Here is a 25,254-nt window from a genome sequence, read left to right as displayed (position 1 = left end):
GCTCAAGTGGTAGAGTGCTAGGCTTGAGCTGAAGAGCTGAGGGGCAGTGCCCAGGCCCAGAGTTCAGGCCCCACGACCAACACAAATACAAACAAGCAAAACAGAACCCATGTGACTGGAGCCCCTCCTCCAGGGCTGTGGGGCTGTCCATGCAGATGCTCTGCCCTTCTGGGCTGCATGCGCAGGGCCTTGCAGACCTCCACCCTGCCGACCAACCTGCCCCCCTCAGGCGAGGCTGCTTGGCCCGTCTGCCGGGTGGAGGAGACCCACGCCGTCCACTGAGCCCACTCCCATGTGCTTCCCCAAACAGCTTCACCACCAACAGACACACTGCCGGCAGTTAATATTTCCTAAGATGGAGCTGTGCGGTGGACAGTGGGCTTCTGCTTCCTGGCACCCCAGGGCTCCGTGGGAACATCGTTAGGGGAAGTGGCTAATGAGCTGAGCATCTCCGATGGAGCCCCGTGCTGTGTCACCCTAAATGCCCTCTTCGCTACAGAAGAGCCACTGGCACGATCACCATGCCAACTACCAAAGTGGGTAATAAAATCCATGAAACGGGAGGGGGCACTGACCACACACTAGACGCAGCCTGTGCCGGTCCCGACAGCACCCCGAGTTCAGATGGAGGACAGGTTGGGCACGGGCAGTGTCCACAGTGTGGACATCGTGCTGTGAAGCCAGCGCCGCAGACAGCACACCACAGCTGGGGAGGGAGACGCGGTCTGACTGCCGCCTGCCCTCACGCGGGTCTCGATGTGCAGAACCTGCATCCTGAGGCCATGGGGGGCGGCAGGGTCTCAATGTGCAGAACCTGCGTCCTGAGGCCACGGGGGGGGGGGCAGGGTCTCGACGTGCAGAACCTGCGTCCTGAGGCCACGGGGGGGGCAGGGTCTCAATGTGCAGAACCTGCGTCCTGAGGCCACGGGGGGGGGGCAGGGGGAGGGCACGGGGTCTCAATGTGCAGAACCTGTGTCCTGAGGCCACGGGGGGTCAGGGTCTCGACGTGCAGAACCTGCATCCTGAGGCCATGGGGGGCGGCAGGGTCTCAATGTGCAGAACCTGCGTCCTGAGGCCACGGGGGGGGGGGGGCAGGGTCTCGACGTGCAGAACCTGCGTCCTGAGGCCAGGGGGGGGTCAGGGTCTCGACATGCAGAACCTGCGTCCTGAGGCCACGGGGGGTCAGGGTCTCGACGTGCAGAACCTGCGTCCTGAGGCCACGGGGGGGGCAGGGTCTCAATGTGCAGAACCTGCGTCCTGAGGCCACAGCGGGGGGGGGGTCAGGGTCTCAACGTGCAGAACCTGCGTCCTGAGGCCATGGGGGGGTCAGGGTCTCGACGTGCAGAACCTGCGTCCTGAGGCCACTGGGGGGGGGGGCGGCAGGGTCTCGACGTGCAGAACCTGCGTCCTGAGGCCACGGGGGGGGGTCAGGGTCTCGACGTGCAGAACCTGCGTCCTGAGGCCACGGGGGGTCAGGGTCTCGACGTGCAGAACCTGCGTCCTGAGGCCAGGGGGGGGGTCAGGGTCTCGACGTGCAGAACCTGCGTCCTGAGGCCAGGGGGGGGGTCAGGGTCTCGACGTGCAGAACCTGCGTCCTGAGGCCACGGGGGGGTCAGGGTCTCGACGTGCAGAACCTGCGTCCTGAGGCCACGGGGGGTCAGGGTCTCGACGTGCAGAACCTGCGTCCTGAGGCCACGGGGGGGGCAGGGTCTCCACGTGCAGAACCTGCGTCCTGAGGCCACAGCGGGGGGGGAGCAGGGTCTCGACGTGCAGAACCTGCGTCCTGAGGCCAGGGGGGGGCGCGGGGTCTCGACGTGCAGAACCTGCGTCCTGAGGCCACGGGGGGCGGGGGGGGGGCGCGGGGTCTCAACGTGCAGAACCTGCGTCCTGAGGCCACGGGGGGCGGGGGGGGGGGCGCGGGGTCTCAACGTGCAGAACCTGCGTCCTGAGGCCACGGGGGGGGGGGTCAGGGTCTCGACGTGCAGAACCTGCGTCCTGAGGCCACGGGGGGGGCGCAGCACGGGGTCTCGTCTAGAAGCAGACGGTCCCCGAGGAAGGCCGTCACAGGTGCACATGTGGACGGCTGTGCCAATGACCTTGATTCACCAACAGGCCAGGCCAGAGGAGTCCGCTGCGACCCAGAGGCTGCCCAGTGCTCCCTCGGCCGGGGAGCAGGCCATCCGCATTCCAGAAGTATCTCCAAAGGGACTGCTCTTGACATCCAACTGTTAGTAGAGGTGACAGGTGCCACACGCATGTCGGCCGGCTCTAATGTCACCCGGATCCCTCCCTCCACGTCTCACTTGCAGGTGTGGCCGTCACTAACCCCACCAGGCCCGTCCACGCCACAGGCCGGCTCTCCCCGTCTCTGAGTACCAGGGACCCCAGGGCACAGACCTGGCTAGCGGAGGTGAGGTGCCCTCAGGCAAGAGTGGAGGAGTACACTCCCCACTTGAAAGGAACGGAGGGGAGGGGGGGATGGGCCCCGGAGGCAGACCTGCACTTCTGCTCCCCCGGGGGGACCACCTGGGATGGGGAGATGTGCAATGACCACTCCTCACTTTACATGTACATCTGAGCGGGGGCTCAGAAGGCCGCAGCCTGGCAGGTGCGGACTGTCCCCACGGCAGCTGGCACCCTGGGCCAAGCGCCATCCGAGTCCCCTTCGGGACGGGGCGCACGTGGGGTCTTCCTGGTCTCTCCTGGTCCCGGGGGCAGGCCCGTGACCAGCCCCGCTGGCAGCGGAGCGCAGGTGCCGTGTGGGAACCACATGGAATCAGCCCCCAAACCCGGCCTTGAGGAACCAGGCTGGGCCTGGCGCAGGAGGCAGCAGAGGGGAGGGGCGGAGGAAGGAGGTCGCAGAGCCGAGGCTCCCTGGCAGGCAGCGGTGAAGCTCCACCCTGGACTCCTTGGGGAGGCTGTGTTTTAATTTTGGCTGACGCCAGGTTGGGTGATTTAGCCTGTTTCAGGCTCCTTAAGAACACTATGAAATAAGACTTGAAAGAACAAGACCTGGCTTGACACAGCCACAGCCAATCTTGCAAGAAGAAACACAGGAGAGTCGGAGATGTGGGGCGTCCCTGGAAAACCTCATGAGGCCATGGTGGGCACCCAGCGGAACATCAGGGAGCAGCGTGCACGGGGAGCAGCGCACACGGGGAGCAGCGCGCACGGGGAGCAGCGCACACGGGGAGCAGCGCGCACGGGGAGCAGCACACACGGGGAGCAGCACACACGGGGAGCAGGGCACACGGGGAGCAGCACACGGGGAGCAGCACACGGGGAGCAGGGCACACGGGGAGCAGCACACGGGGAGCAGGGCACACGGGGAGCAGCACACGGGGAGCAGGACACACGGGGAGCAGCACACGGGGAGCAGCGCGCACGGGGAGCAGCACACGGGGAGCAGCACACGGGGAGCAGCACACGGGGAGCAGGGCACACGGGGAGCAGGGCACACGGGGAGCAGCACACGGGGAGCAGCACACGGGGAGCAGCACACGGGGAGCAGCACACGGGGAGCAGGACACGGGGAGCAGGACACACGGGGAGCAGCACACGGGGAGCAGCGCACGGGGAGCAGCGCACGGGGAGCAGCACACGGGGAGCAGCGCACACGGGGAGCAGCACACACGGGGAGCAGGGCACACGGGGAGCAGGACACACGGGGAGCAGCACACGGGGAGCAGCACACACGGGGAGCAGCACACGGGGAGCAGCACACGGGGAGCAGCACACGGGGAGCAGCGCACACGGGGAGCAGGGTGCACGGGGAGCAGGACACGGGGAGCAGGGCGCACGGGGAGCAGCACACGGGGAGCAGCACACGGGGAGCAGCACACGGGGAGCAGGAGACACGGGGAGCAGCACACGGGGAGCAGCACACGGGGAGCAGCGCACACGGGGAGCAGGGTGCACGGGGAGCAGGACACGGGGAGCAGGGCGCACGGGGAGCAGCACACAGGGAGCAGGGTGCACGGGGAGCAGGACACGGGGAGCAGGGCGCACGGGGAGCAGCACACGGGGAGCAGCACACGGGGAGCAGCGCACACGGGGAGCAGGGCGCACGGGGAGCAGCGCACACGGGGAGCAGCACACGGGGAGCAGCACACGGGGAGCAGGGCGCACGGGGAGCAGCACACACGGGGAGCAGGGCACACGGGGAGCAGCACACGGGGAGCAGCACACGGGGAGCAGCACACGGGGAGCAGCACACGGGGAGCAGCACACGGGGAGCAGCACACGGGGAGCAGCGTGCACGGGGAGCAGGAGACACGGGGAGCAGGGCACACGGGGAGCAGCACACGGGGAGCAGCGTGCACGGGGAGCAGAACACACGGGGAGCAGCACACACGGGGAGCAGCACACGGGGAGCAGCGCACGGGGAGCAGCGCACACGGGGAGCAGCACACGGGGAGCAGCGCACACGGGGAGCAGCGCGCACGGGGAGCAGCGCACACGGGGAGCAGCGCGCACGGGGATCAGGGTGCACGGGGAGCAGCGCGCACGGGGAGCAGCGCGCACGGGGAGCAGCGCGCACGGGGAGCAGGGCACACGGGGAGCAGCACACGGGGAGCAGGGCACACGGGGAGCAGCACACGGGGAGCAGGGCACACGGGGAGCAGCGCGCACGGGGAGCAGCACACGGGGAGCAGCACACGGGGAGCAGCGCACACGGGGAGCAGCGCACAGGGAGCAGCGCACACGGGGAGCAGCGCACACGGGGAGCAGCGCACACGGGGAGCAGCACACGGGGAGCAGGACACACGGGGAGCAGCACACGGGGAGCAGCGCACACGGGGAGCAGCACACGGGGAGCAGGACACACGGGGAGCAGCGCACACGGGGAGCAGCGCACACGGGGAGCAGCGCACACGGGGAGCAGCGCACACGGGGAGCAGCGCGCACGGGGAGCAGCGCACACGGGGAGCAGCGCGCACGGGGAGCAGCGCGCACGGGGATCAGGGTGCACGGGGAGCAGCGCGCACGGGGAGCAGCGCACACGGGGAGCAGCGCACACGGGGAGCAGGGCACACGGGGAGCAGGGTGCACGGGGAGCAGCACACGGGGAGCAGCGCGCACGGGGAGCAGCACACACGGGGAGCAGCACACGGGGAGCAGGGTGCACGGGGAGCAGCACACGGGGAGCAGGACACACGGGGAGCAGCACACGGGGAGCAGGACACACGGGGAGCAGCACACGGGGAGCAGGGTGCACGGGGAGCAGCGCGCACGGGGAGCAGGGTGCACGGGGAGCAGCACACGGGGAGCAGCACACGGGGAGCAGCACACGGGGAGCAGCACACGGGGAGCAGGGCACACGGGGAGCAGCACACGGGGAGCAGCACACGGGGAGCAGCACACGGGGAGCAGCACACGGGGAGCAGCGCACACAGGGGGGAGCAGGGCACACGGGGAGCAGCACACGGGGAGCAGCACACGGGGAGCAGCACACGGGGAGCAGCACACACGGGGAGCAGCACACGGGGAGCAGCACACACGGGGAGCAGCACACGGGGAGCAGCACACACAGGGAGGAGCAGGGCACACGGGGAGTGTCCCGACCCGCAGGACTTCAACCAGGGCAGTGAACCTAAGCGAGAAGGAATGAAGGGACAAGAGACACGAAGAAGGACAGCAAGACAAGGATTCTGATCAAGCTGCCAAATTTTATTTTTCACACAGGGGTATTTATATGCTTAGAATAAGGAAGCTTTTTCATTGGGCTAGCAGCTGCAGGATGCTTGCTTAGGGCAATGTGAAAAGGTGGTCAATAGCAGCTACCTGGTCTTTGTTTGGGGCAGGATGCAAAGACCAGATTCTGTAAATAGCCTCAAGAGATGTTCCAGTGAGATAGTCAAGCTTATCATGCAGAGAGACTCCCTGCAGGGCTCTCTACATCTCCCCCTTTCTTATTTAGAAAATTGACCATCAATTGTTGGTGCTCTTTTTTGAGGGGGTGACAGAGGCTCTGTTCCTCTAAGGGCCCAGGGTTTTTCTCCGCTCTGAGCAAGCGTCCTCACTCGGGGAGGGGAATTTTACAGACCTTGGCATGTTTTTTGAGGAGACGGCTTGTGGGTATGCATGCCAACCGTCATGCACCAGAGCTTGCCACTCAGGGGTCTTGGGTTTTGGGATCTCGCGGATCCATCCCCCTGCAGTCTTACCTGCACCCTTGATTAGAGCATTTTTTCTTCCTCCCATAGGTGCATCCTCCCCCAAGCGGAGGGGCCTATAGGAGGAGGGGCGAACCTATCCCTTATGGCAATAGGTCTTGCCCGTTGAATGGTCAGGAGTTATGAATAAGGAGGGTTTTCTAAATAAGAAAAAGAAGGGGGGCTGTTTCCCACTGGAACAAGCTCATGGCAAAAACACTAATTCCTAGATCTCAATGCTGCAGTCTGCCATATCAAGGTGATGGTGATGAACCTGTATGGGCTTAGAAACCAAGAGATTAATCTGTTATTTAATAAATTCAAACAGGATGGTCCATGTCTGGAGTTCTAGCTGCATCTGCAAGAGAAAAGGCATCATCCTCGGGGCGGGGGGGGGGGGGGGGGGGGGGGGGGGGGAAGGGAGGTTTCCCCTGCGTTGTGGTAAGCCATTAACCTGTTTTATCAAGCGTTCTGGCAGCCACCTTGGGGCCGCTTGTTCTTGATCTAAAATACAGGCTGAACCTCGCCCCCAGATAAGAACAGGATCTGGGCCCTTCCATTTGCCTGTAAGGGGGTCTCGCCACATGACAGACAGGCGGGCAGAACTGGAAGATGGGTGCCAATGCCTGTCAGCTGCCGAGTGGCCTTCATTGTCCAGAGTTAGAAAATTAAGGGCAAACAATGTGTGACTAAGGCGATCCCTAGGAGTGGAAAATGAAAAGGCAGAGGCTTTGAGGCGAGTAAGCCAGGTTTTTAGGGTGTGGTGGGCTCATTCTTCGATGCCCTGACCTTGGGGGTTATAGGGAATCCCAGTAGTATGACAAATCTGAAAAATAGCACAAAACTGTTTAAACTTGGCACTGGTATAGGCAGGGCCATTGTCTGTCTTTATGTGGGCTGGTTTTCCCATTACAGAAAAGGCTAAAACAAGGTGAGAGAGAACATCTTTGGCAGTTTCTCCTGAGTGTGGTGAAGCAAAAACAAACCCGCTAAATGTGGCTATGGAAACATGTATATATCTTGTTTTTCCAAATTCAGGAAAATGGGTAACATCCATTTGCCAGATTTGATTGGGTAGCAGTCCACAGGGGTTAACACCCAGATGTTGTACAGGAAGGGAGACAACACAGGCAGGGCATGCCTTTACTATCTCCCGTGCTTGTTGTCTAGTAATTTTACAAAGCAACCGAAGACTCTGGGAATTTAGATGGTGGAAATTATGTAATTCTGTAGCCTTTTGGACAGACCCAACAAAAACCGGAAAAATGGAACCAGTGGCCGCATCAGCTTGAGCGTTACCCTGTGTAAGAGGGCCAGGGAGATCAAAATGTGCCCTAATGTGTCCCAGAAAAAACGGATGTCTCCTGGCCTGAATTAGCAGTTGAAGCTGAATAAATAAAAATGCCACATTGGAAGAAGTTTTAATAGCGGGTGAAATTTCTAGCAAGGGAACAGAATGAGCAATGTAAGCACTATCTGTATAAATATTAATAGGCTTATCAAAAAATGTCATAAAAACCTGTGTTATAGCAAATAACTCCACAAGCTGGGCTGATTGGTAAAGGGCATCAAAGGTGGTGGAATGGTTGTTAACAACAAAGGCCGCTCGGCCATTGCTTGAGCCATCTGTAAAGACAGTGAGGGCTTGAGGAATGGGAGCCTTTTGAGTAACCTTGGGAAAAACAAATGGATGTAGCTGGGCGAAGTGTAAAAGGGGATCATTGGGGAGATGATTGTCAATTAGTCCTAAAAATCCTGACAGGGTGATGCCCTATTCATCCCCAGTCTGAAGTAAAAATTGAGTCTGGTCTTTGGTGTATGGAATTAAAATGGTATCAGGGTCCTTGCCGAAATATTGTCGAGAAAGCAAGCGACCTTTGATAATGATAGAGGCTACCTGGGCAGGGTAAACAGCAATAACCTTGGGGGATGTGGTGGGTAAATGGACCCAAAGCAGGGGGCTGCCCTTATTATTGGAGTGGGGAATCTGTTGCCAAAACAATCCTGTGGGTGTATGAGGGGTATGTAAAATAATTAAGACCAGAGGAAGATTATAGGAAATCTGTGTAACAAACTGCTGGGCAATGGCCTCAGTAACTTGGGTTAAGGCATTTCGAGCATTGGGAGTAAGCTTGAGAGGAGAGGAGGGGTCAGAATCCCCTTTTAAAATCTCATTAAGAGGCAAAAGCACGCTGGTAGGCAACCTTAGGTATGGCCTAAGCTATTGAATATCTCCAAGCAACTTTTGAAAATCATTAAGGGTGTGAAGATGGTCTAAACAAAGTTGAATTTGAGGAACCTGAATTTGATTACTTTGGAGTTCTAGACCTAAATAAGTATAGGGATGGTGTGTTTGAACTTTATTGGGGGCAACCTGTAGTCCCAGGGAAGTAAGGGCTTTATAAAGGTCTAAGTTCGTGGGTGTCAGGTGTAGCAAGCAACAAGTCATCCATATAATGTAATATATAGATGCGCTGCCATCGTTTTCTCACAGGGTCCACTGCCTGGGCAACATATTTTTGACAAAGGCTAGGGCTATTAGCCAAACCTTGAGGAAGTACCTTCCATTGAAATCTTTGCATGGGGCCTTGAAAGTTAATGCGAGGAAGGCTAAAGGCAAAATAGGGTCTGTCCTCAGGATGTAGGGGAATGGTAAAAAAACAATCTTTTAAATCAATAACCATTTTGTAATAGTCCCTGGGAATAGCCACCGGTGTGGGAATGCCTGGCTGTAGCGCTCCCATTGGGCGCATAGCTTTATTAACGGCGCGTAGATCTTGTAAAAGGCACCATTTGCCTGATTTTTTCTTTATAACAAAAATAGGAGTATTCCATGGTGAAGTAGAGGGCTCTATATGGCCTGCCACCAGCTGTTCCTGTACTAACATGGAGGCAGCCTCCAATTTTTCTTGGGTAAGAGGCCACTGATCCACCCACACAGGGGTTTGGGATTCCCAAATGATTTTATCTGCATGGGGCACAGGAGGGTCAGGGGCCGATACTAAAAATCCGAATACCCAAGCCCATGTTTATCTGTTTTTTGGGTAGCTTGGATGGGCTCAACGATTCCTTCTCCTGATTTCCCAAGACCTGTACCAGGGACAAAATCCATACGGAGCATTTGATGTGTAACCACAGAATTGGGACTAGCAAGGATAACTTTCATCTGGGTCAAGATATCCCGGCCCCATAGGTTAACAGGGAGGTCAGGAACAACAAAAGGAGTAACAGTTCCCTTATTGCCCTCTTTGTCAGTCCAATTAAGAACCCTGGAGCTTACCAAAGGGTTTTTTGACTGCCCTATGCCTTTAAGGTCAGTTAGGGACGGGGTACGGGGCCAACTTGGTGGCCAATATTTTTGGGAAATAATTGTGGCATCTGCACCAGTATCCAAAATTCCCTGAAACTCCTTTCCTTCAATTCGCAGGGTGAGGGTGGGCCTTTTTTGAGTGATAGGCTGAACCCAATACGCATCAGAAGACCCCAAAGAAGCAGTTCCTCGCGGTGTGGTCTGAGCAGTGGAAGAACCCCCTGAATTTAATGGGAGCAGTATCAATTGTGCAAGCCTAGTTCCAGCTGGAATAGCTGCAATCCCATTAATGGCCGTGGCCAAAATTTTTATTTCTCCTGTATAATCATTATCAATAATACCAGGAAAAACTTGGACACCTTGTAAGGTAGCAGAGGCTCTTCCAAGAATAAGGGCACACATATGAGATGGAGGGGGTCCCAGGGTCCCAGTGGCTATTATTTGAGGTCCTTGTACAGAGTCTAGTACTGTGTCGGTGGCGGCACAGAGGTCCAGTCCTGCACTGCCTGGGGTTGCCCTCTGGAGGGAGGCAATTGTGGAGAGAGGTGGGGGTCTTGTGTAGGACTGGGAGTTTGGGAGGGGACAAACCCTTTTGCCCCTGGGCTTGTCTTGGGGATGGTCGGGGCCAGGGGCTGGCCCTGAGGGAAGTTTCCCGAAAAACGAGAAGAATGGGCCCTCCAAGGGCATATGTTTTAGATCTACATTCGTTGGCTCAATGACGGCCCTTACCACATTTGGGACAAAGAGTGGCAGGGAGTGGTCTACCTGTAGCTTGGGAGGGCACTGCCCCTTGGCTTTGTTTGCCAAAGGGACATTCACGCGCAAAGTGACCAGGTTGTTTACAATTAAAGCAAGTATGCGAGCTGGGGACTGAACCTTGAAATGCCTTGGTAAAAGCAACACCTATGGCGAGCCCCATGGTGTGAGCGGTTCCTACTCCAGCACAAAGCCTGATGAACTCAGAGAGGTCACCCTTGTTTTTATGTGGCAGGAGGACATCTTGACATGCTGGGTTAGCATTTTCAAAGGCAAGATGTTTAACAAAGGCACTTTCACTTTCACTAGGCCCAAGAAGCCTTTCCGCAGCCAAGTTAAGCCACGAGACAAAGTCACTGTAGGGTTCCTCTGGCCCCTGTCTAACCTTTGCCAGGGAAGTAGTAGCCGATCCCTTTTGAGGGAGACGCTTCCAAGCATAAAGGCCAGCATTTTGAATTTGTGCCAAAAGTCCGGTAGGAAAGCGCGCCTGTTTAGCATTGGTATCAAAGGGCGCATTACCCAAAAGTTTAGTATAGGTCCAGGTTTTTGAAGATGTTTTAGCCAAATTTTTTTGCGCAGTCTCTCTACATTGTTCCTTAAAGTCCGCATTCCATAAAACAAAATCACCCCCACTAAGGGCGGCGCGGGCCAGGAACTTCCAATCATTAGGGGTGAGCCAGCGCACACTTTGGTTTTCTAACAAGGCTAATGTATAAGGCGCAGTGGGGCCATATTGGGCACATGCATTTTTAAGCTTCTCAACAAACCGGAGGCTAAGCCTCTTATACTCTTGTTGGCCTTTTCCCTGGGTGGGTTGTTCCTCTTCATCCCCAGTATCCTGCTCTTCATCCTCCTTTTCCTCCTCTTCTGATTCATCCTCCTCACCCTCTGAGGCCCTATCTGTCTGGCTCCGAGTTACTGGAAAGGCGAGGACTGATTGATGGCCTGATCTAACCTTAATTTTATCAGGCGTTTTTGGCGTATCAGCCAAGGCCAGTATGCAGAGTTCATAATCAAGGGACCGCAGTTCTTTTAAAAGTTGAAGGTGTTCTCGCCTATGTTGAAGAGTCTCGCATAAAGGGGCCAGGTTAGGTAAAGCAGGGAGAGAAAAAAACATCTGGATCTGGAGGGGCAGTGGGCCCCTGAAGGGCTGGGCCACAAAAGGAAGGGATTTTCAGTAAATTGACCAGCAGTCATATCTAATACAACTGATGGGCAAGCCGAGGGGGGCCTAGAGGCATGTTGGAGAACCTCCTCTCCTGTTTTTACAAGTTTTAAAATTCCACTATCAAATAGAGAACCTTTTAAAACTTCATTAATCAAATTCCAATAGGAAAAGGCCGTAGCAGGAACCTTTTCTGAACCAAAGGTTTCATAATCTGTTAAATAATCTCCTACTCTTTGCCATCTTTTTGCATCTATGATTCCTACAAGTCCTCTATGAATGAGAAAAATAATTCTAAATCCTTTTTCTTAACCCGCGTTCCTCGTGTCTTGAAGGCCTCCCTGAGGTCTGACAGAAATAGATCATGTGACGATATTGCTTGTCCCATAGTGGGTCACTCACCATGCGCCGTCCCCACTCTCCTCCTGGATCTGTCTCTCGGCGGGGTCTGTCGAGGCGATCTCGGACTGTACTTGGCCAAGTTTTCCCGGAGGACGGCGTTCCTTCCTCAGTCAGAGGTTCGTGCCCCACGTTGGGCGCCAGTTGTCCCGACCCGCAGGACTTCAACCAGGGCAGTGAACCTAAGCGAGAAGGAATGAAGGGACAAGAGACACGAAGAAGGACAGCAAGACAAGGATTCTGATCAAGCTGCCAAATTTTATTTTTCACACAGGGGTATTTATATGCTTAGAATAAGGAAGCTTTTTCATTGGGCTAGCAGCTGCAGGATGCTTGCTTAGGGCAATGTGAAAAGGTGGTCAATAGCAGCTACCTGGTCTTTGTTTGGGGCAGGATGCAAAGACCAGATTCTGTAAATAGCCTCAAGAGATGTTCCAGTGAGATAGTCAAGCTTATCATGCAGAGAGACTCCCTGCAGGGCTCTCTACAGGGGAGCAGCACACGGGGAGCAGCACACACAGGGAGGAGCAGGGCACACGGGGAGCAGCACACGGGGAGCAGCACACGGGGAGCAGCACACGGGGAGCAGGGCACACAGGGAGGAGCAGGGCACACGGGGAGCAGGGCACACAGGGAGGAGCACACGGGGAGCAGGACACGGGGAGCAGGGCACACAGGGAGGAGCAGGGCACACGGGGAGCAGGGCACACGGGGAGCAGCACACGGGGAGCAGCACACGGGGAGCAGGGCACACAGGGAGGAGCAGGGCACACGGGGAGTAGCACACGGGGAGCAGCACACACGGGGAGCAGCACACACGGGGAGCAGCACACGGGGAGCAGCACACACAGGGAGGAGCAGGGCACACAGGGAGGAGCAGGGCACACGGGGAGCAGCACACGGGGAGCAGGGCAAACGGGGAGCAGGGCACACAGGGAGGAGCAGGACACACGGGGAGCAGCACACGGGGAGCAGCACACGGGGAGCAGGGCACACGGGGAGCAGGGCACACGGGGAGCAGGGCACACGGGGAGCAGGACACACGGGGAGCAGGGCACACGGGGAGCAGGGCACACGGGGAGCAGGGCACACGGGGAGCAGGGCACACAGGGAGGAGCAGGGCACACGGGGAGCAGCACACGGGGAGCAGCACACGGGGAGCAGGGCACACGGGGAGCAGCACACGGGGAGCAGCGCGCACGGGGAGCAGCACACGGGGAGCAGCACACGGGGAGTAGCACACGGGGAGCAGCACACGGGGAGCAGCACACGGGGAGCAGGAGACACGGGGAGCAGCACACGGGGAGCAGCACACGGGGAGCAGCGCACACGGGGAGCAGGGTGCACGGGGAGCAGGACACGGGGAGCAGGGCGCACGGGGAGCAGCACACGGGGAGCAGGGTGCACGGGGAGCAGGACACGGGGAGCAGGGCGCACGGGGAGCAGCACACGGGGAGCAGCACACGGGGAGCAGCGCACACGGGGAGCAGGGCGCACGGGGAGCAGCGCACACGGGGAGCAGCACACGGGGAGCAGCACACGGGGAGCAGGGCGCACGGGGAGCAGCACACACGGGGAGCAGGGCACACGGGGAGCAGCACACGGGGAGCAGCACACGGGGAGCAGCACACGGGGAGCAGCACACGGGGAGCAGCACACGGGGAGCAGCGTGCACGGGGAGCAGGAGACACGGGGAGCAGGGCACACGGGGAGCAGCACACGGGGAGCAGCGTGCACGGGGAGCAGAACACACGGGGAGCAGCACACACGGGGAGCAGCACACGGGGAGCAGCGCACGGGGAGCAGCGCACACGGGGAGCAGCACACGGGGAGCAGCGCACACGGGGAGCAGCGCGCACGGGGATCAGGGCGCACGGGGAGCAGCGCACACGGGGAGCAGCGCGCACGGGGAGCAGCGCGCACGGGGAGCAGCGCACACGGGGAGCAGCACACGGGGAGCAGGGCACACGGGGAGCAGCACACAGGGAGCAGCGCACACGGGGAGCAGCGCACAGGGAGCAGCGCACACGGGGAGCAGCGCACACGGGGAGCAGCGCACACAGGGCGCAGCGCACACGGGGAGCAGGACACACGGGGAGCAGCACACGGGGAGCAGCACACGGGGAGCAGCACACGGGGAGCAGCGCACACAGGGGGGAGCAGGGCACACGGGGAGCAGCACACGGGGAGCAGCACACGGGGAGCAGCACACGGGGAGCAGCACACACGGGGAGCAGCGCACACGGGGAGCAGCACACGGGGAGCAGCACACACGGGGAGCAGCACACGGGGAGCAGCACACGGGGAGCAGCACACGGGGAGCAGCGCACACAGGGGGGAGCAGGGCACACGGGGAGCAGCACACGGGGAGCAGCACACGGGGAGCAGCACACGGGGAGCAGCACACACGGGGAGCAGCACACGGGGAGCAGCACACACGGGGAGCAGCGCACACGGGGAGCAGCACACGGGGAGCAGCGCACACGGGGAGCAGCACACGGGGAGCAGCGCGCACGGGGAGCAGCGCACACGGGGAGCAGCGCGCACGGGGATCAGGGTGCACGGGGAGCAGCGCACACGGGGAGCAGCGCGCACGGGGAGCAGCGCGCACGGGGAGCAGCACACGGGGAGCAGGACACACGGGGAGCAGCACACGGGGAGCAGGGTGCACGGGGAGCAGCGCGCACGGGGAGCAGGGTGCACGGGGAGCAGCACACGGGGAGCAGCACACGGGGAGCAGCACACGGGGAGCAGCACACGGGGAGCAGCACACGGGGAGCAGGGCACACGGGGAGCAGCACACGGGGAGCAGCACACGGGGAGCAGCACACGGGGAGCAGCGCACACAGGGGGGAGCAGGGCACACGGGGAGCAGCACACGGGGAGCAGCACACGGGGAGCAGCACACACGGGGAGCAGCACACACGGGGAGCAGCACACGGGGAGCAGCACACACAGGGAGGAGCAGGGCACACAGGGAGGAGCAGGGCACACGGGGAGCAGCACACGGGGAGCAGGGAACACGGGGAGCAGGGCACACAGGGAGGAGCAGGACACACGGGGAGCAGCACACGGGGAGCAGCACACGGGGAGCAGGGCACACGGGGAGCAGCACACGGGGAGCAGGGCACACGGGGAGCAGGGCACATGGGGAGCAGGGCACACGGGGAGCAGGGCACACGGGGAGCAGGGCACACAGGGAGGAGCAGGGCACACGGGGAGCAGCACACGGGGAGCAGCACACGGGGAGCAGGGCACACGGGGAGCAGCACACGGGGAGCAGGGCACACAGGGAGGAGCAGGGCACACGGGGAGCAGCACACGGGGAGCAGCGCACACAGGGAGGAGCAGGGACGAACCCCCCCCCGCTGCAGGCAGGGGCAGGACACCCCCAACCAACCCCGCCATCCTCTGCACCGTCTCCACCCTCACGGTGACGGAGAATGGCCCTCATGCCCCTCACGCGGGGGCACACATTTCTCTTGGGGTCAAGTCAGCCTGGAGCTGAAGGGAGTTCGGAGGTCACAGCTGCACCCCAGCAGTGTAATCCAAAGCCAGGCGCTTAGACTCTACCACGGACCCCCTACCCCAGCAGCCACCAGAAGTGGCGCGGAAGGTAGAAGCCACGTGCCCCCTCCCCATGAGCCTCACCCCCAGGGACCAGGCAGCGCAGCCCCGTGATGGAATGGAGAAGCAGGCGCTTCCTGCAGAAACATCTGCCAGCCCAGCGTGGCGCGGCCCTCCAGCCGTCCTGTTCCTGTCCACCCTCGGGGAACCTCCAGGAACAGTCCTCTGGGGGTAGCCCTCCTCCGGGGGGGACCGGACAAGACCAGGGCTTCCTCTGCTGTAACCTGCCCTCTCCCCGGACCTCGCCTTCGCGGTCACACTTCTGCAGGTAGAAGCGGGCGTAGGACCAGAGCCTGGCTACGCAGTCAGGGCAGAGCTCCAGACTCCCTTGGCATGGCCTGCGCAGTCACACAGGCCCTGGCAGGAAGACTTGCCTGTGAACTGACTAACTGGACCCCAACGGTGGGCAGCAGACGCTCAACAGCTAAGTAGGCTGCACGGAGCCTTTGCTTGGGTTTGGGCTGACGTGGCCCGAAGGCCGTCCGATGGTCGGCATGGTCACTGAGCCCTGGCCTAGAGAAACAGTCTGCCCTGAGCAGGAACCCTCCCTTGGGATCCTTGCTAATCTTTTCTTCAATAAATCTTTGCCATTTTGCTTTTCCCTCTTGTTTGTAGACGGATTCAACACCAACAAGACTGTGGACGCCTAGCTTGACCAAAGCAACGCCACCTTGACCTGGAGCTCACTTCCCTTCTGTGAGGTTGCTGGTTATTGTGTAAGGAAGAAGCATTCTTTCTGTTAAACCGCAGTGTGATGGGCAAGGGCCACGTCCTGTTTGGCCCAGAAATACCCAGGTGCTGTCTGTGTGTGGATCCTGTTTTTCTGTATTGTACACCTTAAAAAATTAACAACCGCTGCATTTATTTCTGGAAACTTTCTTGCCTTGAAGACACCACTTGATTGTGGTTTTTGGCTTTAAAACCCCCCTCGCAGCTCCCGAGTCTGCTGCGCCCCTGGCCGCTCAGTTAGGCTCCTCTATGATAAAGCTCCATTCTGATCTTTGAGCTTTACGTGGTGGACTCTACTCTAGACCCCGCAACAAGACCAAGAACTCCGTCCCAGCACTGTATTTTGTTTGCCGGAGGAGGGGAGGGGCGAGAGGAGTCAAACCCCCAGTGAGCAGAGCAGCACCTGCAGGGCCCGCCCCTCAGTCCCCAGCCTACAGGGGCGCGTCACCACACAGCGCTCTGGGCTCCCCACCCCACACCGGGGTCCTGACCAGGCCTGGAGAGGGTCCCCTACTTCCACCAAATGAAAGGTGGACACTTCTGTCCTCTATCCTGTTCTAAAGACCAGCCTCCTTCTCCAGCCAGCTCCGTGCTCTCCCTGTCCGGGCCTGGCCTCTAATTAGTATCAAAGGATCCGCCTCTCCCCTCCAAGTGAAGGGCTGGCCCACTCTGTCTTCTAGGCAGCCTCCAGAGACACGCGCAGCCTGCCTGACGCCGGCAGGAAAACCCACCCGCTGCCAACGGGGCCCAACGAACCCCACCTCCCCAGGCCTGACGGCGATCATGAACCTCTGCCTCGTGCTAGGCCTCGTGGAAACCCAGCTGCTGCCCCAGCTCTCTGCACAGCCCCCACGCCCGCGGGAAGGCGGTGCCCCGCGCTGTTCTATCTCAATAAACAGCCCTCACCTGTGGAAGATGGAGTCTGGCGTGGCCTTCCTTTCTTCTCCATTTCCTAATCAGTTTGGCCAGAGGCCTCTGTAAGAACAAGCAAGCCAACCTGCAGGAAGCTTCCTAGTGTGGCTAAGCTCTTATCTCTGTTCTTTCTTAGCTTCGATCCCCTTGTTCCCAATTGTCCTCTGCCTGCTTGATGGTAAAGAATTCAGAATGTGATGCTCACAGGCTGCATCCCCAACACCCCAGGCCACCGAGGCAGCAGCTCATTCCCCAGCCTCAGGCTCCCAGCCCCAGATGTTTCCCCCATGCAGCTGAACACCACCAGCAGAGCCTCAGCGGGCCGTGCTTGTGCGCCTCCAAGAGGCGTCTCCTCCCGCCCTAATACCCAGAACCCCCGCAGGCTCCCAGGAGGCTCTGCCAAAGCCAGTTCCGGGGGCGAGCTCGGTCCAGCTCTACAATAGCAGCTGTGAGATGCCCTCCCTCCCCAAAAGCAACTCAAAAGTTTTTTTTCCTTTTGTGGCCAACCTAACTCAGACACCAATAACAGAGGTCTTGGGACAGGAACTCTAAGGCAATAAACTCCTCAGGAACCTAACAAAATACCAAAAATGACAAAATCCAGGTGACACCAGCAGCGGATACATTTACTGTGAGGAGATCCTTTTCCTTTCAGGATGTCCGCTGTCTTGGTACAAGTGGCACATGGGAGACGCCGCCGCAGCGCTCCCTGCAGGAAGGCCGGCCAGCACCTCCCCAGGCCGCGGGGCTCTGGCAGTCAGCTGCTCACCAGCCAGGCCCCGGCCCTCCCAGAGAGGCCAGGCCCAGGGCGGCCTAGGAGGGCGGCCGTGGGCTTCTGTGAAGAGAAGGAAACGTCTGACACAGCATCAACTTTAGTCAGGACCAGTGGGCTCCACTGCAGACATAACAAGCGGGGGAGGGCGGCCAGGGGCAGGACGGGGGTCACCCAGCGCAGAGGGGCGGGGACCCGGCTCAGGACAGGAGCTCAGGAAAGGTGGGTCGGGCGCCCAGCCAGAGTGAGCCACTTGACCAGGGTGGGAGGGGGTAGGGTGCGGGCAAGGAAGGAAGCCACTTAAAGACACAAGTCCAGGGCCTTGAGCAGGTGGAAGGCGCTTCCGGAGGGGCTTCCCTGGGGAGGCGCTTCCTGGGTGAGCCGGGCTTCCTGGTGGGCGGAGCTTCCCCCAGTGGGAGGCGCTTCCCGGATGGGCGGGGCTTCCTCGGTGGGCGGTCCCTGGGTGGGCGGGGCCTCTTCGGTGGGCGGTCCCTGGGTGGGCGGGGGGCTCCGTGGCGGGCGGGCCGCCCTGGGGGCCCTGCGCGCGCGGCTCGTGAGGGGTTCCCGTGCTCATCTCGCCTGGGCTGCCCTGGCCTTTCCCGCCTCCCGGCCAGGGCTTTCACGGCGGACACCTTCGTCCCTTCCCGTTCCCGAGGCCTGGCGGCGCGAAAACTTCCTCGCCGCCTCCATCCTCACGCAGACGGAAAAGCGGAAACCAAGGTCCGTCCGATCCGCACACCTGCACTCGCGCGTGAATGCGTCAGAGCCCGAGCGCCGGCGCAGGCGCAGAACTGGGCGCGAGACGCAAGAGGCGGGGCGAGAGGAAGGGGCCAAGCCACCCGTCCGGCATAGCCTCGACGGTCACACTGCGCCTGCGCGACCACGCCCCTCTCCCGGCCGCCAGTGGGCTCGCAGGATCCGCCCCTGACGACTCAGGCCCCGCCCCCTGGAGACGAGTCGCCGGCTTTGCAGAGTGGCATCGGCGGGGTCGCGGCCCGGCCTGGGGGTGGCGGGCGGTGCCATGAAGCTCACTCGGAAGATGGTTCTGTCCCGGGCCAAGGCTTCGGAGCTGCACAACGTGCGGAAGCTGAACTGCTGGTGAGACCCGGGGTCCGGAGGGACGGGTCCGCCGGCGCCCGGCCCGCGACGCCGGGCCCGGGAGCTGGGATCGGGGCGCCGGGGCCGCCCCGCCCGGGAGCTGGATCGGGGCTGCCGGGGCCGCCCCGCCTCCGAGCTGTCACCAGCCCCGGATGACAATAGCGCGTCTAGAACAAGAGAGCCAACGGAGACGGCCACCGGCCCGTGAGCCTGCGAGGGCCGGCGAGGGCCCGGGCGGCCCCCGCCCCGCGTGGCCGGGCCGCCGGAGCCCCGGAGGAGGGGCCCGGACGAGACCCGAGGCGCCGCGCGGCCCGGGCCCACCCTCCCTGGCGTCTGCTGAGTTCTCCCCTCTGGAGGGCCGGCCCTGGCTTCCAACAGCGCCCTTCCTTGTTTTGCGAGCGGGGGTCAGCGCTTCCATGGCCGGCCTTCAAAGTTGCAAGCTTGGCCTTTGACCTCAGCCTCCGGGGAGGCCCCGGTCCGAGGCGGGAGGGAAAATAACTCTCCGCAGATCGTCCCAGGCTGCTCCACACCAAGAAAAACACCTCCCTCCGCTTTGTCCCGAACCAGCCTGACCGTTTCTGACACCTTCCCAGTCACCCGGGCGACCTCTGTTTCTCTCGCTGTGCCTCTTTAACCATCTTAAGGCTCCTCGTTCGATTTCAGGATTTTTAAAGTATTTTTCTGCAACTCTTCACAAGATTAAAAATGTGCGTCTTTTCTTTCCCCAGGGGCAGCCGTCTGACAGATGTAAGTGTTGACTTGATTGTGGCCTCAGCCCCCCTGAAGCTCCAGTGTCTTCCTGGAGAACACGGTGGTGAAGCTGTGGCACTGATCCAGCCTCCTGTCACGTGCGGGTCCTGTTCAGAGGGTGCCTAGTGAAAACATTGAGCCTGGTGGGAAGGGGCAACTCCAGACACGCACTGCTGTCCATGCTGTCCGAGCTCTCGGTGTAACTTCCTTGGGTCAGCCCAAGCCTCAGACCCCACTCCACCTCCACAGCTGGTAGAGACCGGCAGAGACATGCAACTCGAGTTTGTAGGTCTGTAAAGACAAACGCACAGGGCCTGCTCAGCGCTGCCCTGCCCCACAGAACCGACAGGGCTGATGTGCTTTGAGGCCCACTTTCAAGCCGTCCCCCCTTCCTAGATTTGTTGGTAAGAAGTGTCAGTCCTTACATCTCAGAGGTTGCAAGAAGAGAGGCTCTGTTTTCAGCCTGGGGTACCTTGAGGTCCCATGATCTGATGTCCTTTAAAAGTAACAAATGCTGTCTCTGGGCTAGGGCATTTGATAGCAGTGACCTTGTCCTGGCGTCACAGACAGCGTGCCAGATTCCTTCTGAGAGCCTGGAAGTATGCTCCATAGGCCAAGATAGATTTCTCCCTTGCCTGGGACAAGCAACATTGGGACTTGGTGCCAAGCGAGCTGGCCTGCCTTTCTTCCCTCCCCAGATTTCCATATGCCGAGAGATGCCCAGCCTGGAGGTGATTACGCTCAGGTACCCCTCCCGAGTCCCTTCAGGCCCCGGGCCTTCCTGTGGGACCCACTGATGAGGGACAACACGGCAGCTCTCAGTGCAGCCTTGGCGGAGCAGCGGAGACCCCGGGAGCTTGGCCCTCCCACAGCCGCTGCCCCGCTCTCAGGCCTCCCCCAGGTCCCCCTGTGCTTCCTCTCAAGCTCACCCTGCCACATCCACCGCCCGGCCCCAGACACCCATCTGCCTCTCCACATCCAAGATCAGTCACCAGTCAGCTCCCTGTTCCCGGTGGCCGGCAGACTAAGGGGAGCTTGTCACTGGAGTTCTGGGGAGCATTTCGGGGAAGGTGCTCAGTCCTGGGAGGCTCTCGGCCCACGCTGATGGCCAGCCGTGCCCACCCCAGGGCCACACTGGTCACTGGCCCTGCCGTCCCCACAGTGTCAACAGCGTCTCCACCCTGGAGCCCGTGAGTGGCTGCCGGCGCCTGAGCGAGCTGTACCTGAGGAGGAACCGCATCCCCAGCCTGGACGAGCTCTTCTACCTGAAGGGCCTGCCGCACCTGCGGGTGCTGTGGCTGGCTGAGAACCCCTGCTGCGGCGCCAGCCCCCACCTCTACCGCATGACGGTGCTGCGTAACCTCCCGCACCTGCAGAAGCTGGACAACCAAGGTACTTCCATGGCGCGGCCTGGCCTGGCGATGGGCTGCCACGGGGCCCCCGGGCTTCCCTTGGGCTCCTTCTGCAGCCTTCCGCAACCCCTGGCTGGAGGCACAGGTGTGGCCCGTCACAGGGCACGCAGAGGAACAGCTCCCGGCCGGGTGACCCCGTTCCACAGTGCTGGCGTTGTCTGGCACTGGGACGTGGCCGTGTGGCCTGACTCAACGCAGGATTCCCACCTGTGACCCTCACGGTTTGCACACCACAGCAAGGACGGCCCGCTCCTCCTCCGTCCTTATAGGCTGGCCCCCGGCGCCTGCCGGCCAGAGCCACAAGAACACGCCCCCTAACAGTGGCCACCTGTTTTAGGTGGCTTAGCAAGGACGGGGCCCTGGGTGTCATCTCCAGAGTTACACATGAAAAACCTTTGGTTTTGTGTTGATTGGGGTTTTTGCTACCAGAGAAGCTGGAGCTGAGCTTCCCAGCACGGGGCTGTGCCTGGAGCCAGCGCGGGGGCTGGGCGGGAAGAATGGCCCGCCCCTTGCCCTGCAAGCCAACAGTGTGGAAGGTGTGGAAGGTTGCGGGAGGCAGCAGCAGGGGTGCAGCCTGAGCCCCTGCTTTCTGTCACCCACACAGCCGTGACGGAGGAGGAGCTGACCCGCGCACTGCTGGAGGGAGACGAGATCAGCACTGCCCCGGGCAGGGAGCCCATGGACACAGGCCTCTCTGAGTCCTCCTACCCGCTGAGCACCTTCGGCCACACCAAGACCACCACGGGTCAGAGCCTGCTGAGCTGCGAGCAGGCAGGGTGAGCCTGGAAGTGGCCACACCTGTCCCCAGAGCCAGCCTGACCCCAGGGCTCTCGGCAGTCAGGCAGGGCTTCCTCGCCGTATGGGAGGGGATGGAGCCCCAGTCATTCTCTGGATGACCCCAGACCCCTCCAGCAGGCCTCAGGGGCCAGGCAGGCTGCAGGAATACCTAAGTGTGCCTATGGGTGGGGATGGGATGTCAGCCTTGGCCGCTGTGGGGGCGTCCCAGGGGCCCGCAGCCAGTCATGAACGTGACTGACAGAAATGATGTCGGGAAGAACCGGTCCTGTAGAGGCCCCAGCACATCGCAGGAGCACTGGGGTGTGAGCTCCTGTGCTCTGCTTGGGGTGTGAGCTCCTGTGCTCTGCTTGGGGTGTGAGCCCCTGTGCAATGCTTGGGGTGTGAGCCCCTGTGCAATGCTTGGGGTGTGAGCCCCTGTGCAATGCTTGGGGTGTGAGCTCCTGTGCAATGCTTGGGGTGTGAGCTCCTGTGCTCTGCTTGGGGTGTGAGCTCCTGTGCTCTGGGGTGTGAGCTCCTGTGCTCTGCTTGGGGTGTGAGCCCCTGTGCAATGCTTGGGGTGTGAGCTCCTGTGCAATGCTTGGGGTGTGAGCTCCTGTGCTCTGCTTGGGGTGTGAGCCCCTGTGCAATGCTTGGGGTGTGAGCTCCTGTGCAATGCTTGGGGTGTGAGCTCCTGTGCAATGCTTGGGGTGTGAGCGCCTGTGCAATGCTTGGCATCCTTGCTGTGCTGAGGCCCTCAGGCCCCCGCCTTGAGAGCCTACCCGCCCCCCAAGTCCCCAGATGAGGACTCAACACTGGGTCTCAGTTGGGGTGCTGTGTCCAGATGCACCGGGGTGGCCTCCGTCCCCTGGCGTCGGCAGTGACACTGCTGTAGCGGCGTGACGTGCTCTCACTGGGCTCTGACCCACAGACACTGCCCGGCCCCTCACAGTCCCCCTCTCTCCAGGAGCACCCAGGGCCAGCTTGGCCTGAAGTCCCCTGCCCAGGACCAGTCTCCTTCCTTCCCACAGAGGGACGCCTTGCGTGGCCACAAGAACAGGGTGAGTGGCTGCAGCTGTACAGAATGGCAGTGGCCAGGGCCGGCATACCGGGCAGAGCCTGGTTTGTATCAGAGCGAACGGGAAGGAGAGGTGCTGGGGGCAGGGCCAGTGCCGGGGGCGGGGCCAGCACGGGGGCGGGGCCAGTGCTGGGGGCGGGGCCAGCCCGGGGAGGGGGGGGAGCCGCGGGCCGCCCCGTTGTACTCTCAGAACTCTGGGTAGTCGCTTCAAGTCACCAAGCGTGCTGGTTAGAGGTCATGAGGTCCTGGCTTGGCCATGGCGCGGGTACTGTTGGTGCCAGAGAGCCCGCGAGAGCTTAGGGCTCCCCACTAGGATTCCAGCCTCACAGGCAGCAGCCACAGTCCCCCGGCCTGGTGCCCTTCCAGCTGGGGCCCCGGGCCCGCCTGCTCTACGCAGCATTCGCAGGGGCCTGGGCTTCTTCCCTGGCCAGGTTGGGCTGCACTCCCCCAAGGTCCCATCCACCATGTCCCAGGCCCTGCCCTGCTGGGAACCCTGCTCCTCAGCAGAGCCCGGACCTGCCCTCGCACAGAGCCACGCAGGACCCACCCCAGCCATGGCCTTGTGGGAGGCAGAGCTGCCTCAGCAGGGCCTGGCCCCCGGGGGAGGCCTCGGCCCTCAGCCCTCCGGAGGACCCAGGAGCCATGCGCCAGGGCTCTTCCTCAGACTGCGAGGAGCGCAGGGCTGGCTGCTCAGACGGGCTCGCCCGCTGTGGCGCCAGGCCTTGGTGAACAGCTGGGCCGGTGCAGCCTGGGGCCTGGTCTGCTGGTGTGGGTGGGGACAAGGTGCCAGCCCCACCACAGCGCCTGGGCTCAGCGCCACCGCCCCTGACCAAGGGGCCAGTGACTCAGTTTCCCCCTGGGAAGCGAGGGCCCAGGCCGAGCACTGGGCAGGTCAAGACTAGATCTGTGCTGTGACCTCCCTCCCTGCGACCCCCTGGATCCCCGGCCCAGGCCCTAGGCAGGCTCTCTACCCCCAGAATGTCCTCACGGCCATCCTGCTGCTGCTGCGGGAGCTGGACATCGAGGGGCTGGAGACCGTCCAGCAGACCGCGGGCAGCCGGCTGGAGGCCCTGCACAGACAAGAGCTGCAGGAGGACACAGAGTGACTGCGGGCAGCCCCGGACCCCGCCAGGAGCCCACCAGGCCCCCTGCGCCAGCCAGGACAGAAGAACCCGCAGCCGCGCCTGAGCTGACGCTGCCCACCAGGACCGTCCCAGAACTCGCCTGCTGACCCCGAGAGGAGGCTGGGCTGAAGGACACAGAGGTCACCCTCCGGAACACACCTGGCGTCCCCCGCGCAGGCCCAGCGCGCCGAGGACTCACCCACCCCACCCCAGCCCACAGACACCAGGCAGATTCTGTCACAGGAGCCACTCCCCCCCCCCAACAGTGGCCCCCAGAGACCAGGACCCTCGTGTCCTAAGCCAGCCAGCTCAGGGTCACCACCGGCCTTGAAGCTGGCCAGCACAGGGCCTCCGCCGTCAGCAAGGCCGGGGCGTGCAGGGGCGCTGCCTCCGACCTTCCAGGGGCCCCACAGCAGTGAGGCAGGGCATGCTGCCCTGCACAGGGCCCTGCCCCCTCCCCCCAGCCTGCTCTCCTGTCCCTGGGGAGGGCCGGAAGGCCTGGCAGGACAGCAGGCGTGGGCAGGGCCCCCCGAGCCGGGCTCTGTCTCCAAGCCAGCACACCGCATGGGGGAAGAGGGGACAGCGTGCCGCACTGCGGGCCTCCCTCCCTGCCACCCCCAGCCCACACTGTTCAGAGCACCATGCCCAAGGTCGCAGGCGCACAGTGCCTCCACAGCTCCAGAAGGGGCCCGTGCACCATGAAGCTGACATGTAGGTGGTCTGGGGGCGGGCCGGGCCAGGCAGGGCGGGGCCGGCCAGGCCAGGCCAGGTGATGGCGGACTCCCTGGTGCGGGCTTCAAGACCATGTCCTCTCTAAGGGTGGGCGCAGGGAGCACCGTGCTGGGGACACGGGGTGACAGTCACAGGCCTGTCAGCCCACTTGCCCGATCGTTGGATCTCAATAAAGCTGCCTTGTGGAGCATCTGCTGGCTGCTGGGGGCCAGGCTTACCTGGTTTCCGTCCTCCACCTCATGCAAGTGGTCGGGGCACTGAATGGGACCTGTTGGGAAGCGTGCCCTGCTCTCCATCCCTCAACCCCAACCAGCCTCCTGCCAGCTGCCCCTGCCCTCCACCTCCTGAGGCCTGAAGCTAGACCGAGACCCCAGCGAACTCCTCTGCCGGGGCCGGGGCCGGGGCTTTTGGAAGTGGGCACCTGCGTCATGGAGGGCTGCAGTGGGCTCAGAGGACGCAGC

The 25,254-nt window shown here is 61.7% G+C and overlaps 1 protein-coding gene across 3 annotated transcripts; it reads left to right on the top strand.

Moving 5' to 3' along the window:
• The first annotated feature begins 18,800 nt into the window (after positions 1–18,800).
• Cfap410 (cilia and flagella associated protein 410) lies at positions 18,801–24,973 on the top strand. 3 transcript variants are annotated; one of them, XM_042671717.1, is made up of 7 exons: positions 18,801–18,923; positions 19,652–19,670; positions 20,372–20,418; positions 20,836–21,065; positions 21,690–21,861; positions 22,830–22,920; positions 23,915–24,973. In XM_042671717.1, the coding sequence occupies exons 1-7, from the start codon at positions 18,847–18,849 to the stop codon at positions 24,041–24,043; spliced, it is 765 nt and encodes a 254-aa protein (XP_042527651.1). In that variant the 5' UTR covers positions 18,801–18,846; the 3' UTR covers positions 24,044–24,973. The 3 variants fall into 3 exon arrangements, with proteins under 3 accessions (XP_042527651.1, XP_042527653.1, XP_042527652.1); XM_042671719.1 differs by having other exon boundaries at positions 18,807–18,923; positions 22,827–22,920; XM_042671718.1 differs by having other exon boundaries at positions 18,856–18,923; positions 20,822–21,065; positions 22,827–22,920.
• Positions 24,974–25,254: the final 281 nt, after the last annotated feature.

Source organism: Dipodomys spectabilis, unplaced genomic scaffold, assembly GCF_019054845.1.
Source record: "Dipodomys spectabilis isolate Male_0828 unplaced genomic scaffold, ASM1905484v1 ptg000652l, whole genome shotgun sequence".
Lineage (NCBI taxonomy): Eukaryota > Metazoa > Chordata > Mammalia > Rodentia > Heteromyidae > Dipodomys > Dipodomys spectabilis.
The sequence above is the reverse complement of the archived record's forward strand: the minus strand, read 5'-3'. Positions and strand labels throughout refer to the sequence as shown.

Excerpts from the sequence above, each read along its gene's own strand:
- Cfap410 (XM_042671719.1), top strand. The coding sequence starts at position 18,847 with ATGAAGCTCACTCGGAAGATGGTTCTGTCCCGGGCCAAGGCTTCGGAG. Across the intron at positions 20,419-20,835 it reads CTGGAGGTGATTACGCTCAG|TGTCAACAGCGTCTCCACCC; the intron begins GTACCCCTCCCG and ends CCGTCCCCACAG. Across the intron at positions 21,862-22,826 it reads CTGAGCTGCGAGCAGGCAGG|GAGCACCCAGGGCCAGCTTG; the intron begins GTGAGCCTGGAA and ends CCCTCTCTCCAG.